Here is a 19,430-nt window from a genome sequence, read left to right as displayed (position 1 = left end):
CGTATATTTTATGCGTCGCTCGCTGTTATGATAAAAGCAAACATATAACGCATGCACAATATCTACCTCTCAACCGCCATCCCCCCACCGCAATTAATAAAATGTATTAACCACTAAACCGCCAACCACTCATCTCAACTAATTTTTTTTAAATTAAATTACTAAACCACCATCCCCCACATTGCAACTAACAAAACAATGTATTAACCACTAAACCGCCACCCCCCACATCGCAACTAACAAAAAATGTATTAACCACTAAACCGTCATCCCTCCACATCGCAAAGTACATATTTAAACCATTAACCCCTAAACCACCATCCCCTCACAACGCAAAGTATTTAATCTAATCACTAAGCCCCCTAACCTAACGCCCCCTAAGTTAACCCCCATTACATAAAATAAAAAAGACTATTAAACTAATAAATTAATTAAAATACCAAAATTAAAAATCCTAATATAAAATTAAAATAAAAAATCCTAACATTACATAAAAAATAAAACCTAAGATTTAATTTAAATGCAAAATCTAAGATTACATAAAATAAAAAACATCTAAGATAACAAAAATAAAAAAATCTAAGATTACATAAAAGAAAATAAAAAATCATCCAAAATAATTTTTTTAAACCTAATCTAATACCCCTATTAAAACAAAAAAGCCACCCCAAAATATAAAACAACCCCTAATCTAAGACTAAACTACCAATTACCCTTAAAAAGGCCTAGTAGGGCATAGCTTTTTACCTAAAAAGAAATACACGTTAACCCCTAACAGTAAAACCCCAAACCGCCTAAAATAAAAAAAGACCTAACTATAAAAATCTAATCTACCCATTGCCCCTAAAGGGGCATTTGTATGGGCATTAAAAGGGCAATCAGCTCTTTTGCTACCCATTAAAAAAAATCCCTTATCTAAAATAAAAACCCACCCCCAAAAAAACACCTAACACTAACCCCCCAAAAAATACTCACCGTTCCTGAAGTCCGGACATCCATCTTCATCCAGCGCAGGGACATCTTCTATCTTCTTCCCAGAGGTACAGCGGCAGCGGTGCGGTCATCATCTGACATGGAGGCTTCTCTTCATGCGATTGCCCGCCGCACACTGAAGCTTGAATGCAAGGTACCCGTTTATATTGGGGTACCTTACATTCCTATTGGCTGAAAATTTCAAATCAGCCAATAGAGTTTAAGCAGCTCTCATCCTATCGGGTGCACTGTCGGCATTTAACATTGCACAAGCATTTCTAGTGAAATGCTTGTGTAATGCTGCCCCCTGCACATTTGCGGGCAATTGGCCGCTAGCTTGGGGTGTCAATCATTCCGATCATATCTGATCGGGATGATTGCTGTCCTCCACCTCAGAGGTAGTGGACGAGTTAAGGAGCAGCGGTCTTAAGAACGCTGCTTCTTAACTTAAATTTCCGGCGCGGGGGTAGATTGTAGCATCCGCTGCTTGGTAAATCTACCCCTTAATCTGGTCCCAGAAATGATTAGGGCCATAGACATCACATATAGTAAATTGTTTATTATCAATCGAAATTTGGAGAATAATGAATCTAGCATCTGGGCCTAACTCAATATTAATTATTTTATAATCTAGGTTTTTGTGTATTAAAATTGTCACCCCACATTTTCTGTTAGCATGAGTACCAATAACCTCACCAACCCATTTAGATTTTAATTTATTTATTTTGGATTCTTTAACCCCTTAAGGACCAGCGACGTACCCTGTATGTCGCTGGCCTTTTTTTGGGACTTGATTATTTTATAGCGTGGTCTTGCCACCAGTGTTGAGATTGCTCTATTCCGCAAAGCCTGCTGGAAGGAGGGAATTAATAGCGTGTTCTTGCTAGACTTGTGCTATTATGTCCTGAAAAAAACCTTAACGACCAGTAACATACAGGGTACATTGTGGTCATTAAGGGGTTAAGATGGGTCTCCTGTAGTAGAACAATGTCAGGATTAAATTTGCCAAGATGTTTAATTATCTGTTTGTGTTTGATAGGGGAAGAAATACCTCCCACATTCCAAGACAAAATATTTAAACTATCAGTTATTACAGATGACACCAAAACACCAAACAAAACCAGAAAAGAAGAAAAGGAAAAAAGCAATTTCTGACTATTAACCTCAATACAAATATAACTAGAAAAATAAACCTGCATATCTACATATATAGTTCTCCAGTCCAGCAGACCCAACACAGTAGTTAGCTGGTTAAACATATTGAGGTATTAGTAGTGTGTAATTTCACACTGTGTAACATTTATATAAAAATGCCTTATGGTTTCCTGAAGGGATAATGTTTAACCCTAGATTGCTTATTTTGATACGTGTTGTAAATTATGTGCTTGAAAGTACAGGATGTGATGAGGAGCTTGATGATTTAACCTGCATTACATCGCTATAACAGCAGTGGCGTCACTAGGGTTGATGTCACCCGGTGCGGTAAGTTATGGTGTCACCCCCCCCCAGAAAGCAGACACACACAAACACAAAAACACATTCACACACACATACAAACACACATACAAACACTCAGACACACACACTCAAGCAAACTTAAAAACACACTCAGCAAAGTGATTAAGTACATGGTTAAAGTCATTTCCAGGACAAAAATGCATTGCTGGGAGCTAGCTGAACTCATCTGGTGAGACAGTGACAAAAGATGAATGTTTGCAGCCAGGAATCAACAGCTAGCTCCTAGTGCACTGCTGCTGCTAAAGATATGTACATATACTTTTCAACAAAGGTACTCAAGTGAACAAAGTAGAAGTAAATTTAAACATTACATGCTGTCACAGAGAGGGGTGTCCCCACCACACCAGTAACACCTGTGCTTGTGACACTAGGGGACAAGGGTAACAAGGGGTTAGTTACTCCTTAACCCACTATCCCCTAAACCCAAATTTACACTTAATTATTTCCTAAATCACTATCATTATAACCAGTATCAATAGTGTATCAGGGTTAACAAACTTAAAGGGACACTGAACCCAATTTTTTTTCTTTCGTGATTTTAAGTAACTGTGACGGATACCCCCGGCTACCCCGACTGGGTAGCTCCGCCAAACGGATCCTGCTTCCTTCCGGCCGACTGCAGCTATGTAGCTGGCAAGTGACCACAGCCTGTAGCCACCCCTGATGCCCAACAGCACCAGTACTCAGGGTACCACCCTGTGGCAGACTCCAGCTACCCAGGCTGGATAGCTCTGCCTGAGGATCCTTTCTCTGCCTGGAACAGGCTGCTATGTAGCCCAGGAAAGTGATTTTAGCTGGAACCAACCCAAATAACTAGACACACTAGCATTCAGGTTAGACAGGAACTGATTTTATTGAAAACACACACTCCTTTTATACAGTCAGCTCATCTTGATAAGACCCTGGACAATAGCACTATTTTCCCGCCGTTCCCGCCCCTCCAGACAGCCCGGCACCTCCATAAGAGCCACAGTCCCACATAATCCCAATACATATGGGTGGCGGTTTTGGGGTGATCCCGGTAGAGCAGCGGCACTTCCAGGGTGTCATTTTAAAGCTCTCGGTCCCCAGATTTCACAGTCCAGCATGATTCGTTACTGGGGACCGGAGTTACAGTCCGTTGAAGTTATGGGGTTAGGGGTGTCCAAAACCCCCGGTTCCCAAAGGAGCTCCCTTCCGGCAATTCCACCACCCCTTGTACTCCCCAGGGGCTACTAATAGCAAAAAGAGCAGAGCTCTGGGGCACATGGTTGATGGAGCGACCTGGGTTAAAGTTACCGGGTGTTCTGCTGTCCTGGGGCCGACCGGGAGTTCCAGGAGCCTGGCCAGCCTGAGAGGGGTTGGGCGGGTGTCCGTTGTGAGGTGGCCGACCGGGAGTTCCAGGAGCCCGTCCAGCCTAGGAGGGTTTTCCTGGTCATAAACCAACTCTTCTCTTAACACAAAAGGAAGCCAAAACAAAGCAAACAAACAGCTTCCAGAGATGGTGGTTGCTCTGAGGAGCCCAAAACCACTGAGAAACAACAGGGGTGAGGTTGTAGGGGGGTGGGGATTTAACCCTTGCAGCCCAGTATCTGTGACAACTCCCCCCTTCCAGTTCGGCAGACCCAGCTAGATGCCCACGGGTCTACTGGGGGATGTCCGAGGAGCATTCTATTTCAGTCTGCCGGGAAAGTCCATCTGCATTCCCATTGCTATTTCCTGGCCTATACTGAACGTTAAAGTTAAAGGGCTGCAGGGCTGGGGCAGAGATCAAGGCAGACTTGAGGCTCTGAAAGGCATTTTCACATTCTGAGGACCACAGTACCTGTCGGGGCAGTCTTTTATGAGTCAGGTCGGTCAGGGGTTTGGCTAGGGTGCTATAATTGGGGACAAACCTTCGTTAAAAGCAGGCGGTTCCTAGGAAGGCTAAGACCTGAGTTTTAGTTCGAAGACTGGGCCAGTTTGCCACTGCCTCAACCTTGGCGGGTTCCGGCCGCTGCTGCCCACAGCCTTCTCGGTGGCCCAGGTACTGGACTTCCGAGCGGCCTATGGTGCATTTGTCGGGTTTCAGGGTCAGCCCGGCGGTTCTGAGGTGATCTAGAACGATGCCCAGGTGGATCAAATGATCCTCCCAGGTGTCGCTAAAGATGGCGATGTCGTCCAAGTAGGCACAGGCATAGTCTTGGAGGCCATCCAGCAGGCGATCCACCATCCTCTGAAAGGTGGCTGGAGCATTCTTCATCCCAAATGGCATGACCTTAAACTGGTAGAGGCCGAAAGGGGTGATGAAGGCAGACTGGGGAACGGAGTCAGGGTCTAGTGGGATCTGCCAATACCCCTTGCAGAGGTCAAGGGTAGTTAGGAAGTGACCCCTGGCGATTCTATCTAAGAGGTTATTGACGCGGGGCATGGGATAGGCGTCGGTTGTGGTTCTGTCATTGAGCTTACGGTAGTCAATGCAGAACCGGGTAGTACCATCTTTCTTGGGGACCAGCACCACAGGGGAGGCCCAGGGACTGTTGGACGGTTCAACAACACCGAGGTCCAACATTCCTTGGAGCTCCTGGTGCATACTGTCTCTGACAGCTTCAGGTACTCTGTAAGCTGCCTGTCTCAGGGGAGCTTGTCCTGGGGTTTCCACTCGGTGCACAGCCACTGTGGTGTATCCAGGGACATTGGAGAACATCTCCTGGCGGTCCTCTAGTAAATGCCGGATCTGCTGTCTCTGTCCAGCTGCTAACCTCTCATCCAAGATTATGTTGGCTACTCCTTGAGGGGTCTCATCCGGCCCGGGGAGCTCTGGCATGGGAAGGCTCTCCAAGTCTTCTATAGCCAGGGCACAGATAGTGGCTACATCTTGGGGTCTTTCTACATACTCCTTGAGCATGTTCACATGAAAGGTCTGTTGGACCCGATCATCGGAGCATTTTGCTACAAGGTAGGTGGTGTTATTCAATTGTTCCACCACCCGGTAGGGCCCTTGCCAGGAAGCCTGTAACTTGTTTGTTTTGACAGGTTTCAAGGCAAGAACCCTCTGCCCTACTGTGAGAATTCGGCTACAAGCATTACGGTCGTACCACCGTTTCTGTCTCCTTTGGGCGCTCTGCAGGTTCTCCTGCACCATGGCAGTGAGGTCCTTCAGCCGATCCCTGAACTTCAGGACGTACTCCACAACAGAGGGTCCTTCCTCCCCTGCTGATCCCTCCCAGTGGGCTCGCAACAAGTCTAGGGGCCCCCTTATTTTCCGGCCATACAGCAGTTCAAAGGGTGAAAACCCGGTGGATTCCTGGAGCACCTCTCTGTAGGCAAATAGGAGGTGCGGCAGGAATTTTTCCCAGTCTTTGTGAGTAGCCGAGAATGTCCGAAGCAATTGTTTCAGTGTCCCGTTAAACCGTTCACAAAGCCCATTGGTCTGGCGGTGATAGGGGGCACTGTACAGGGGTTTTATCCCACACAGTTCCCATAACTTTTGGGTGACCTCCGCTGTAAACTGGGTCCCCTGGTCAGAGACCATTTCTCGGGGGAGGCCTACCCGGGTGAATACCCGGAGCAACGCACTGGCCACCGTCTCCGCCTGGATATTCGCCAGAGGTATGGCCTCTGGATACCTAGTGGCATAGTCTACTACTGTGAGTATGTATTTTTTCCCGGAGGGACTAGGTCTAGGTAGGGGCCCTACTATATCCACAGCGATTCTGCTAAAGGGTTTGTCAATAGCGGGGAGAGGGTTAAGGGGGGCTTTCGTATGGTCCCCGGTCTTCCCTACCTTTTGACACACTATGCAGGTCCTACAATATTCCTTAATTTCTCGCGTGATTCTGGGCCAGAAAAAGATCTGAGTAAGGCGATGGTGTGTTCGGGAGTTGCCTAAATGCCCGGCCAAGGGGATATCGTGCCCTATTCGCAGCAGGTTGGACCGATATTTTTTCGGTACCACCAGCTGACATTTGGGCACTGGCCCTTTCTTCCGCCAGGAGACCCGATACAACAGGCCGTTTTTCCATTGGAACCGTTCTTCCCCGGGGCCCTGGGGATCAGTCCCTACTCGGTCTCGGAAGGGGGTAAGGGTCGGGTCGCTCAGAGTCTCTTGGGCAAATTCAGAAGAGGAGGCCCAGGATAGTTGGTCGGGAAGGAGGGCAGGGAGTGGGGTTGGGCATTGGGGCGTGAGGGTAGGCAGTCGGGGAAGGAGAGGAGTTGGGGCGGGGGGTCTTACCTGGGTCCCCAGCTGTGGTGTGTTGGCTTGCCGCTGAGCTTGCCTGCAGGTGGTTACTGGGCAGGTGTCCAGGGGAGTATCCCCCAAAAAGGTGGAAACAAGTAGGCCGAGGTCATTTCCTAGTACAACATCTGCAGGAAGATCTGGCATAATGGCCACGTCCACAGTGCGGGCTCCAGCGCCCCAAGCCAGATGGACACAGGCCATAGGGACTCGTATCGTGGCACCTCCGGCCACTCGAACAGCAAGAGTTCTCCCAGTAGCGGTAGAAGCGGAGGCCAGATGAGGCTGGATCAGGGTAATGGTTGATCCAGTGTCCCATAACCCCTGAGCCACCTTTCCATTGACCCAAACGGTCTGGCAGTGATGCTGATGGTTGTCTGTGGATGCCAGGTAGTTTTCTTGTAGGGTGCCAACCTCCTCTTCAGCCCATTCAGGATAGTCAGCCGGTGCATAAGCATAGTGGGCAGCGGCTGGGTAGGTTGGGGCGGGAGCTCTCACCCAAGCTGTGGGCTGGAGGTGTCTTGGCTGAGTGGCTGGCTGTTGTCGGACTCGACTTGGGCATTCCCGCCTGAGGTGGCCGGGTGTCCGCAGGAAAAACATCCCCGTGAGTCCCTGACTCCGGCCGGAGGGACAAAGGCCGGACGGCCCAGAGGCTTATTGGTAGCCGCTGGGGGTCAGACTACCACCGAAGCTGTGCGGGGAGTCGATTGTGGGTTAGAGCGAACTTGGCGGCGGGCATCTGTGTACTGATCTGCTAGGACAGCCGCCTGGTCTGCTGTGGTGGGCCGCCGGTCCTGGACCCATTCTTTAATCTCGACTGGAATATGATTATAAAAATGTTCCAGTAGAAAAAGCTGTGCCACTTCTGCCCCAGTAGTGGCCTTGCAGCCGGCTAACCAGGACGTCAGCAACCTGGTGAATTGGTGGGTCCATTCTGTGAAAGGCTGTTCATCCTGCTTCCTTAGTGCCCGGAACTTCTGCCGGTGGGCCTCCGGTGTGAGCCCATATCGGGCAAGGTTACGGTCTTTCACCTTGTTATAATCCTTTTGGTCCTCAGAAGGGGTAGCGTGGAAAGCTGCCAAAGCCCGCCCTGACAATTTACTGATCAGGACAGACAGTCTATCGGCATAGGCTACCCCCTGCAGTTCGCATTGGGTCTCAAAGACCTGAAGGTAACTGTCAATATCCTCCTCCTCTTCCTTGTAGGCTCGAAAAGCCCCATGGGGTAGCTTGTGCGGTCGAAGAGCCGGCACTCCATGGGCTGATGGAGCCCCTCCTATGGACTGGTGGATTTCTGCTAACTTGAGCTGGGTAACATCCGAAATGATCTTGGTGATGACCTCCTCTGGTGGCCGGGTGTCAAATAACGCCAACCGTCACTGCACTTCACGCTGTACATCAGACGTGGATGTCTCCGGAGTAGATACTGTACTTGCGGCTGAACTTGGCATTGTAACGGATAGCTCAATGCCCCGGTCGTCATCTGAACCGTCGGCCGCCTGGTCCTCTCCCAGCATTTCTCTGGTGGGGGTAGTTCTGTTCCTGGTACCCGCAGTCTTTCCTCGAGTCTCCATTCAAAATTACTTCTAGCTGGTGGTTTGAATGTCCCAGGAAGTTGGAAGCATCCCACCGCTGCCAGCCAATGTGACGGATACCCCCGGCTACCCCGACTGGGTAGCTCCGCCAAACGGGTCCTGCTTCCTTCCTGCCGACTGCAGCTATGTAGCTGGCAAGTGACCACAGCCTGTAGCCACCCCTGATGCCCGACAGCACCAGTACTCAGGGTCCCACCCTGTGGCAGACTCCAGCTACCCAGGCTGGATAGCTCTGCCTGAGGATCCTTTGTCTGCCTGGAACAGGCTGCTATGTAGCCCAGGAAAGTGATTTTAGCTGGAACCAACCCAAATAACTAGACACACTAGCATTCAGGTTAGACAGGAACTGATTTTATTGAAAATACACACTCCTTTTATACAGTCAGCTCATCTTGATAAGACCCTGGACAATCCCACTATTTTAGAACTCAAAAAAGTGAATAGCAGCACTCCAATAAACTTTTCAATTCTTTATTGCATATCCAGGAGTACAAACAGATAGCAACGTTTCGGACTACATGTCCTTCATCATGCCATGGACATGTAGTCCGAAACGTTGCTATCTGTTTGTACTCCTGGATATGCAATAAAGAATTGAAAAGTTTATTGGAGTGCTGCTATTCACTTTTTTGAGTTCTGGAATTTGAATTCTGGGTCGTGCAGTGCCCAGCGATAGCGTGCACCCATCTTATAACAGTGTGAGCTGGACTTGTTGGATTGATCAATCCCACTATTTTCCCGCCATTCCCGCCCCTCCAGACAGCCCGGCACATCCATAGGAGCCACAGTCCCACATAATCCCAATACATATGGGTGGCGGTGATCCCGGTAGAGCGGCAACACTTCCAGGGTGTCATTTTAAAGCTCTCGGTCCCCAGATTTCACAGTCCAAAAACCAGCATGATTCGTTACTGGGGACCAGAGTTACAGTCCGTTGAAGTTATGGGGTTAGGGGTGTCCAAAACCCCCGGTTCCCAAAGGAGCTCCCCTCCGGCAATTCCACCACCCCTTGTACTCCCCAGGGGCTACTAATCCCAAAAAGAGCGGAGCTCTGGGGCACATGGTTGATGGAGCGACCTGGGTTAAAGTTACCGGTTGTTCTGCTGTCCTGGGGTCGACCGGGAGTTCCAGGAGCCTGGCCAGCCTGAGAGGGGTTGGGCGGGTGTCCGTTGTGAGGTGGCCGACCGGGAGTTCCAGGAGCCCGGCCAGCCTAGGAGGGTTTTCCTGGTCATAAACCAACTCTTCTCTGAACACAAAAGGAAGCCAAAACAAAGCAAACAAACAGCTTCCAGAGATGGTGGTTGCTCTGAGGAGCCCAAAACCACTGAGAAACAACAGGACTGAGGTTGTAGGGGGGTGGGGATTTAACCCTTGCAGCCCAGTATCCGTGACAGTAACTTTCTAATTTACTCCTATTATCAATTTTTCTACATTCTCTTGCTATCTTTATTTGAAAAAGAAGGCATTTAAGTTTCTTTTGGGGTTCAGAACTGTGGACAGCCCTTTTTTATTGGTGGATGAATTTATGCACCAATCAGCAAGAACAACCCAGGTTGTTCACCAAAAATGGGCCGGCATCTAAACTTACATTCTTGCATTTCAAATAAAGATACAAAGATAATGAAGAAAATGTGATATAAGGAGTAAATTAGAAAGTTGCATAAAAATGTCATGCTCTATCTGAATCACAAAAGAAAAAAAATTGGGTTCAGTGTCCTTTTAACAGTCTATTTACTCCAATTTTACCACACACAGAACTACTTGTCCAGCTGTGTCAGTGGAAAGAGTGCAGGCATGAAAGGGTTTAACAGCAAAGGGCCTCAAGCTTACAATATCCCAATTAGGAATCCTACCTACACCCCCCCAAAACATGAGCATTCACTGCCACCACCCAAAAACATATTCAGGGCTTTCTGGAACATCCCTAAATTACAGTTCTTTTAAAAAATGTATAAAAATAATACTTTGGTAATTTCCTCAAGCTCAAGCAAAAAAGAAATGCATGAAATAAAAAGGGTAATTAAACAATAGACACACACAATTGCAAATCAAATTATTATATAAGATAAAAAATATCAGAACAATTTAAAATGAAATTTTGTGGAGACTTCCCACAATGCTTTTCAGCTGGTATATTCCTTGATGTAAGTATAATGAAGTGTTACAATCACACACTAATTTATACACAACACATGTCACATGACCTCCTCCCCATGGGGTAATTACATAGTGCTCAGCTTACCAACAGTCAAGTGTGCCCTCTACATGAGAAATAATGGCATTTGGTTTTTTTCATCATGACTGTATTACAAAACAATAGACACTAAACACCCCACACCTCAGTTTAAAGGGACATGAAACCCAAAAATGTTCTATCATGATTCGGATAGAGAATACAATTTTAAACAACTTTCCAATTTACTCCTTTTATATAATTGGTTGTATTTCTCTTGGTATCATTTGTTGAAGGAGCAGCAATGCACTAATGTTTTCTAACTGAACACATGGGTGAGCCAATCACAATCGATATATATATATATAAGCAGCCACCAATCAACAGCTAGAACCTAGTTTCTCTGCTGCTCCTGAGCTTGCCTAGATAAACCTTTCAGCAAAGGATAACAAGAGAAGGAAGCAAATTAAATAATAGAAGTAAATTGGAAAGTTGTTTAAAATTGTATTCTCTATCTGAATCATGAAATAAAAATTTGGGGTTTCATGTACCTTTAAATGGCTGGCATTTCCCAGGCAGACTCTTGGCACCTAGTCTTGCAGAGGCGTGTTTGGACCCTTCTTTGATCAGCACCTAAAATACTACTGCATGATACTGAAGGTTTCTGTGAAGATTTATGGGCATAATTCATACTACTAAATATTGTGAATAGGGAGTTTTACTTCCAACAGGGGGCTGGCTGGGAGAATCACAACTAACTCCCTAACTGACCCCTAGCTGTGTAAAACCACAAAAAATGAGTAGTGTTAAATTCAGAGACAAGGGGAACAAGGACTTGAAGCCAGATACCTCATTGTGATAACACTGGTTATACACCTGCAGTTGTACTAACCCCTTAAAAGCTAGAAGGGAAATATTCTGCATTTTGCATGACACCATAGATTCTGAATTAACATGAAGTTGTATTAACCCCTTACAAGGAAATAGAAAAAAAAACAAACATGCTTTGCACAACACATGCTCTTTCTGTATCATGAAAGTTTAATTTGACTTTCCTACCCCTTTAAGCAATCAGTAAATTACACTACTAGAATTATATGTGCGCGTCATGGGGTGGTCGGAGCTATGCAAATCATGCATGTGCGTGGCTATGCTGCAAAGTGTCCCTGTAATTTTTTTTTTCTTCAAATGTTGCTAACTACCTGTACTACAACATGTGGACTGATTTATTGGCTAAAGACCCTTGGAACTGTTTTCTAGTTTATGAGTTTGTTTTCTCCTACTACTGTTATGGACAAATGTCCTGGTGCTGGGCCTTGTACCATCTACTATTCTGCTTCACCTGTGCGTGCCTGCAAACCATTTCCTGCCTCACTGGTCCCAGTCATCAAACCAGGTAATAATTACATTACAATCTACCACATTCTATAACCAGATAATAACTTCATGGATTTTTATATTTTTAACTAGACATTTAATTACACATGACAGATAAACATTTCTCTAACAAGTGTCTCACCAGGAATAATTTCTGATTTCAAGCGTCCAGTCACAAGAGCCAGAAGAAGTATGCGGAGAAACATTCTGCAAAACTGAGGAGCACAGAGAATCAGGGTGGCCATCCAGGTATACCCTCAACTGTCTGATTCATCCACCTACATTTCTACAAAGAAAATGAGAAGAATCCACTTAACAACATGCCATCAACTTCTATAAGTCATCAAACCAGGTAATAATTGATTAACTAAACCGCAAATATTTTTGAACATCTCAATTTTTACAATTACAATAATTCTTTATTTGTATAAATATTTTTTTCTGCCACTAGCACTGCTATTGACAGCACATTAACAAAAAAAAAGCTTAAAAATTATATAGAATTCAATTATAACAATTTTGAAGCAGAAAATGCAGTTGTAATTTATACTTATGACCAACGGGTGGCAGCAAATCCTAATTTTTTATTTTAAAGACAATCTACTAACACATATTTTGAAACATTAAATAGTACAAGTGCAAACTGAAAAATATTCATTTTTTTTACCCGGTGACAACAAAATGATTGGGAGTAAAGTTAAACCATAATGTTAAAATCATGAAACATGTAATAATTAATATAATAATATTAAAGGCAGGACAATCATCATATGTGTCACACAGTTTTGTTCATCATGGCTTCTACACAAATGACGACTTGCTGTTGTGTCACTGGAATGAATAGGTTTCTAAAGCTACAGGAGGAACTGTGCTATATAGGTGAAGTTATGAGACTATTGTTTCTGTGTAAGATGTGGGTACAGAAATAAATACTGATGCTGTGTGCAACTCTGCATTTTGATATTTATGCAAATAGGATATCATGACAATTATACCTAAAATTTGCCTTCTGAGGACATATGTCTGGGATCTGGTCTTGGTTGTAGAACAGAGAACATTTCTCTATTTGCCCTAATTATATCCTAAAGGTACAAGAAACCCTTTATTGAAAAAAGGAGCATCTCATATTTTAAATTAAATGAGTAGGGACTGGCCCTCAGTCTAAATTTGCATAATCAACAAATGCATGATAAAGAGACAATGCAATAGCACTTAGTCTAAACTTCAAATTAGTAGTAGATTTATGACAAATGTCTAAGTTATGTCTATTTCCACTCCCACTGTATCGTGTGACAGCCGCCAGCCAATAGTCTGTGAATTCTTGCACATGCTCAGTAGGAGCTGGTGACTCAAAAAGTGTAAATATAAAGACTGTGCACAATTTGATAATGGAGGTAAATTGAAAGTTGTTTAAAATTGCTGCTCTATCTGAATCATTAAAGTTTAATTTTGACTTGAGTATCCTTTTAAGTAAACAGTTTGTGACAAGTGGTCAAATTTAAGGCTGAAGGAAAGAAGATTTAGGGCCCAATTTATTAAATGTCTGTATGACATGATCCGCTCAGCTGAATGCTGAATGGTGTACTGCTTGTGCAATGCCGCCCCCTGCAGATTTGCGGCCAAACAGGGGTGTCAATCAACCCAATCGTATCTGATCGGGTTGATTGCTGTCCGCCGCTCAGAGGCGGCGGACCAGTTATGGAGCGGCAGTCTTAAGACCGCTGCTTTTATACTCCTGTTTCCAGGGAGCCCAGGGCCGGACTGGGAATAAAAAGCAGCCCGGGAAAAAATTAAAGACCAGCCCTATATTCCATTGATATATATATGTAACTCAAAGAACAAAACTTGATCCCGGGTCAGATGATGAATATAAAAAGTTAAATTTTATTAGTTTCCATAAGGTAAAAGCCCAAGAGGTGTCCAAACATATCAAAAAACACACTGAGCACTGTGTACTCAAGCTGACATGTTTTGGTTAGATACCGTAATCATAGCTGATAGAGTACACCAGTGCTGGACTTTTAAAAGACAAAGTTGCATTTCATTGGTTAAAACCATTACACCTGTTCAGTGTGGAAAACATTAACCCTTTCCTTATCTAAACTTGAATTCATTAGTAGTGCAGTCAATTTGACTAGTATACATACTTATGTATTAACCCCTTAACGACCAAGGACGTACGCCACACGTCCAAAAAAAAAATGCAGTTAATGACCGAGGACGTGTGGCGTACGTCCTTGGTCTGGAAAGCAGCTGGAAGCGATCCTGCTCGCTTCCAGCTGCTTTCCGGTTATTGCAGTGATGCCTCGATATGGAGGCATCCTGCAATAACCCCCCTTGGCCATCCGATGCAGAGAGAGCCACTCTGTGGCCCTCTCTGCACCGGACATCGATGGCCGGTATCGTTGGTGGGTGGGAGCTTACGTGGGAGGCGGGTGGGCGGCCATCGGTGCTCTGTGTGAAGTGGAGGGGGGCGGGATCGGGGGCGGGATCTACGGGGGCGCGCACGGGAGCGCGCACATGCACGGGGGGTGGCGGGCGGGCGCGTGCACGGGGCGGGAGCGGGTGGGAACCGCTACACTACAGAAAAAAAAAAAGTTAAAAGCTAAAAAAAAATAATAAATCTAAATATTAAAAATGTAATCTAAGGGACCTGGAAGGGGTTGGGGGTTGGTCTTGGTGGGGGGGGGGGAAAAGCTACACTACAGAAAAGGGCATTTTTTAAAACAAAAGGCACATTTTTTTACAAAACTGGGTACTGGCAGACAGCTGCCAGTACCCAAGATGGCGCCCATTAAGGCAGAGGGGAAGGGTTAGAGAGCTGTTTGGTGGGGGATCAGTGAGGTTGGGGTCTAAGGGGGGATCCTACACATCAGCATATGTAAATATGCTTTTTTTTTTTTTTTTAAAAAAAAAGGGCCAAATACCTTTTATTTTAGTACTGGCAGAGTTTCTGCCAGTACTTAAGATGGCGGGGACAATTGTGGGGTGGGGGAGGGAAGAGAGCTGTTTGGGAGGGATCAGGGGGTCTGATGTTTCAGGTGGGAGGCTGAGCTCTACACTAAAGCTAAAATTAACCCTGCAAGCTCCCTACAAGATACATAATTAACCCCTTCACTGCTAGCCATAATACACGTGTGATGCGCAGCGGCATTTAGAGGCCTTCTAATTACCAAAAAGCAATGCCAAAGCCATATATGTCTGCTATTTCTGAACAAAGGGGATCCCAGAGAAGCATTTACAACCATTTGTGCCATAATTGCACAAGCTGTTTGTAAATAATTTCAGTGAGAAACCTAAAATTGAGAAAAAATTAACGTTTTTTTTAATTTGATCGCATTTGGCGGTGAAATGGTGGCATGAAATATACCAAAATTGGCCTAGATCAATACTTGGGGTTGTCTACTACACTACACTAAAGCTAAAATTATCCCTAAAAGCTCCCTACATGCTCCATAATTAACCCCTTCACTGCTGGGCATAATACACGTGTAGTGCGCAGTGGCATTTAGCAGCCTTCTAATTACTAAAAAGCAACGCCAAAGCCATATAAGTCTGCTACTTCTGAACAAAGGGGATCCCAGAGAAGAATTTACAACCATTTATGCCATAATTGCACAAGCTGTTTGTAAATAATTTAAGTTAGAAACCAAAAGTTTGTGAAAAAATTTGTGAAAAGTGAACGATTTTTTGTATTTGATTGCATTTGGCGGTGAAATGGTGGCATGAAATATACCAAAATGGGCCTAGATCAATACTTTGGGTTGTCTACTAAAAAAAAATATATACATGTCAATGGATATTCAGAGATTCCTGAAAGATATCAGTGTTCTAATGTAACTAGCGCTAATTTTGAAAAGAAATGGTTTGGAAATAGCAAAGTGCTACTTGTATTTATGGCCCTATAGTTTACAAAAAAAGCAAAGAACATGTTAACATTGGGTATTTCTAAACTCAGGACAAAATTTAGAAACTATTTAGCATGGGTGTTTTTTGGTGGTTGTAGGTGTGTAACAGATTTTGGGGGTCAAAGTTAGAAAAAGTGTGTTTTTTTCCATTTTTTCCTCATATTTTATAATTTTTTTTATAGTAAATTATAAGATATGATGAAAATAATGGTATCTTTAGAAAGTCCATTTATCGGCGAGAAAAACGGTATATAATATGTGTGGGTACAGTAAATGAGTAAGAGGAAAATTACAGCTAAACACAAACACCTCAAAAATGTAAAAATAGCCTTGGTCCCAAACGGACAGAAAATGGAAAAGTGCTGTGGTCATTAAGGGGTTAAACATGCTCAGCTTAAATTACATTAAGCTACATATAAAAGGAGAGTCATTATAATGCAAGCCCTGTCTGAGATACTGCAAGGAAAGGAGAATGGATTAAATTAAAGAAGCCTAAAATGCATATTTAAGATGTATTAAAAGAGAGAAAGAAACTTATATCAATATATTGACAAACAGTCATATAGTGTAGCTAAGTGTGTCACATGATCACATATTTTATATTTTAAACACTCTCGCTGCTTTTATGCAATCTCCTTTGTATGTTTCAATCAGTATTGTGAGAGGGCACTCTATCCTGATTATGTCCACCATTCATTATATGGACAAAGTATGTATGTTGCACTAATACTAATAAATTATCAACCATATGAGAAAGGGGTTTTTCTTATTAAATTATTTGAGGGGAAGAGAAAAAGGAAGTTGCTTCTATGCTACCTTTTACAAAAAAGGTTAAGTATGAAATGATACTAGTAACAGACAATACCAAACTATTGGGGTGACACTACTTGAGGGATGACGTGGTAGTTCTATCCACTAGTCTAATGGACCATTTTTGTTTAATTATAAGTGTGTATGTGTGATTGAACACTTGTAGTGTGGAACGTAGGGTTTCTTTATTGCCAATAGTTTATGAGGTCGTATTCAGAGTTCAGACCTCTTGGTACTCTGGTCTGGAGCCTAAAGATCCAGAACATTTCTTGCTTGCCTAGAATTTGGTCCCTGTCACCTCCTCGCAGAGGATTTTTGACCCACTCAATTGCTTGCCACCTTAATGTGGCACTACTTTTGTTGTGTACATATTTGAAATGTTTCACCAATGGGGTGGTTGCTTCTCCTATCTTTATTGTTGACACGTGATTTCTTATTCTGGCATTTACCTCAGTTGTAGTGAGACCTAAATACTGTAATCGGCATTCAATACACGTGAGGAGAGAGATGACATAGGAGGATGTACAGTTGAGGCATGAGTTGATTTTGAACACTTCTCCCGTAACCTCTGAGTGAAACTCATCAGAAATAACAACCAGATCGCACGGTTGGCATCTGGTCTTCCCACATCTGTACATCCCCCTATGTCTGAGCCAGGAACTTGGTTCTGCGACATTGAGCCGCAGCAATTCTGAGGGAGATAAGTAATTACCTATGGTTTTGCTCTTGCGATAGGAGCACCTAAGGCCTGACTCTACACAGCCTACAAGTCTGTCATCTGCTGTGAGGAGACAAAAATGTTTGTTCACTATGTCACAGATATATATATATATATACATACACACATACATACAATATATATATATATATATACACACATACACACACACAAAATATATATATATATATATATATATATATATATATATATATATATATATATATATATATATATATATTAGCAAATGAAGAGCACTCTCACTTCAACTCCAACTGCCAGGGTGCAGACAGTAAAGTAATAAATGTAAGCAATGGAATGCACTCACTGGTCTTTTTAACAAACGTGAAGTTTAATGTAACGTTTCGGGGACCGTATCCCCTTCCTCAGACAGTGAAACACAGTGGCAAGCAAACTTTTAAAGCACACCTATCCAATAAACCCCACCCCCAATTAAAGCAAAAAAAAAACGCCAAAGGGTAGTCATAGCAGCCAAAGTAAACAGAGTAAACAACATGGTGTCATGTGACTTTCATACATCATGTTACAAAACAATATGATACGATCCTCAATGTAATCCAGAGGAAACAGTGAAATAAATAATGCTGTGACAAGTGCATATGCATAAACAAGTGAGAATGCCCAAAATGGTACTGATATGTGAACATAAAACATATAAGACATTAAACACTTTAAAACGAGTGTACACAAATGTAATGATTGTAACCGGCAAAGGACCACACACATAGAAATACTAAGGAGCGATCAGGCATGTGGACTGACATATACGCTGTAGCTCATCAGCAGCTATACTAAGAATGCGTAGGGCAAATATCAAACACATAAGCACTATGTGAGGCAATTGTGGGTAGCATATAATTATCGGGGAGGATCAGCAAGTATACAGGATGGAACACCACCACCGGAGAGCCCCACTGAAAGAGCACGTCGCATCAGCGTGCGTGTGACGTAACTGCCTGCCTCCAGCTGTAAAAACAACAACAGCTGATCCACTGTTGCGGCGTGCGATGTCATTGTAAGAAACTGGCAATAAGAGATGAGAGCCTGCCCACGCCACAGTAAAAACAAACCACAAATATAAACATAATATAAGAAGGAAAATAAGAAAGAAATATAACCCAAAACTATAAACCATAGATGAATAAAAGGGGGCAGGGGGGGGACTGAAAACCAGAGAAACAGAGAATGAAAAAAAATGAAAGAATAAGTAAGTGTGGACAGGACAAAATAAGTGAAGGTAGCGACCAAAAAGGTACAGAGTATGAAAAAAGCATAGAAAGAGCAGAAAAAGCAGAATAAAACCACACACAATAAAAGCAAACGTGATGACACATGAGAAAAAAACAAAAAGAGAATAAGAACAGAATATGAGAGAACCATGCGCCCAAAACGGACAGTGAAAACTAACAAAGAACAATGTAATGACTAGTGACAGACCCCAAACCACCCAAATAAATTAAAAGGAAATAAGAAATAAGAAATAAAGAAGAATTAGATAAATAAATAAAAGCAAAAACAAAACAGAAACAGAATCAAACATAAGCACGTGAAAACTAAATAAGACAAGAACATAAACACACGGACAAAAACAACAACAACAAAAAAAACTAAAACAGAAACAAAAGACAAACCACAAAGCACAAAAAAACAAAAAACAAAAACAAAAAAACAATAAAGGACAATAAAGGAATCAACAAACGAACAGTGCAATAAAACAACACCACGCACATACAAAAAAAGACAATAAATGGACGTCGGACTCTCATCACGCAGCGGTGGGGCACATGCTCTCGTGAGTGGACATTCACATTAGAGGAAGCAATGCCAATCCAACATGGAATTAAGACCATGTGGGTATATCGTGTTCAGGCGGTATGTCCATCTGGCTTCGATTTGAAGGAGAACCTTATTCCTGTCTCCTCCCCGTCTAAGTGGAGGAACGTGATCAATCAGAACAAAGCGCAAATCAGTGGAATTATGCCCGGTTTCCAGGAAGTGTCTAGCCACGGGTTGGTCGCTCTTTTTGTTCTTGATTGCAGCTCTTATTGAGGATCTATGATTAGCCATTCTCGTACGGGCATCATCAGTTGTTTTGCCCACATAGAATTTGGCACAGCTGCAGCTGAGTAAATAAGCCACAAAT

General features: G+C 43.6%; 1 protein-coding gene across 1 annotated transcript in view; it reads right to left on the bottom strand.

Moving 5' to 3' along the window:
• The window catches only part of LOC128642832 (discoidin domain-containing receptor 2-like), a 1,143,904-nt gene that overhangs the window by 764,318 nt on the left and 360,156 nt on the right, over positions 1 to 19,430 (bottom strand). The window contains exon 3 of the mRNA XM_053695673.1: positions 11,973 to 12,116. Coding sequence (XP_053551648.1) covers positions 11,973 to 12,075 — 103 coding nt within the window. The 5' untranslated portion in view covers positions 12,076 to 12,116. The remainder of the gene's footprint in view (positions 1 to 11,972; positions 12,117 to 19,430) is intronic.

This window comes from Bombina bombina, chromosome 12, assembly GCF_027579735.1.
Source record: "Bombina bombina isolate aBomBom1 chromosome 12, aBomBom1.pri, whole genome shotgun sequence".
Taxonomy (NCBI): Eukaryota; Metazoa; Chordata; class Amphibia; order Anura; family Bombinatoridae; genus Bombina; species Bombina bombina.
Note: the sequence above shows the minus strand (reverse complement) of the source record. Positions and strands in the feature narration are given on the sequence as shown.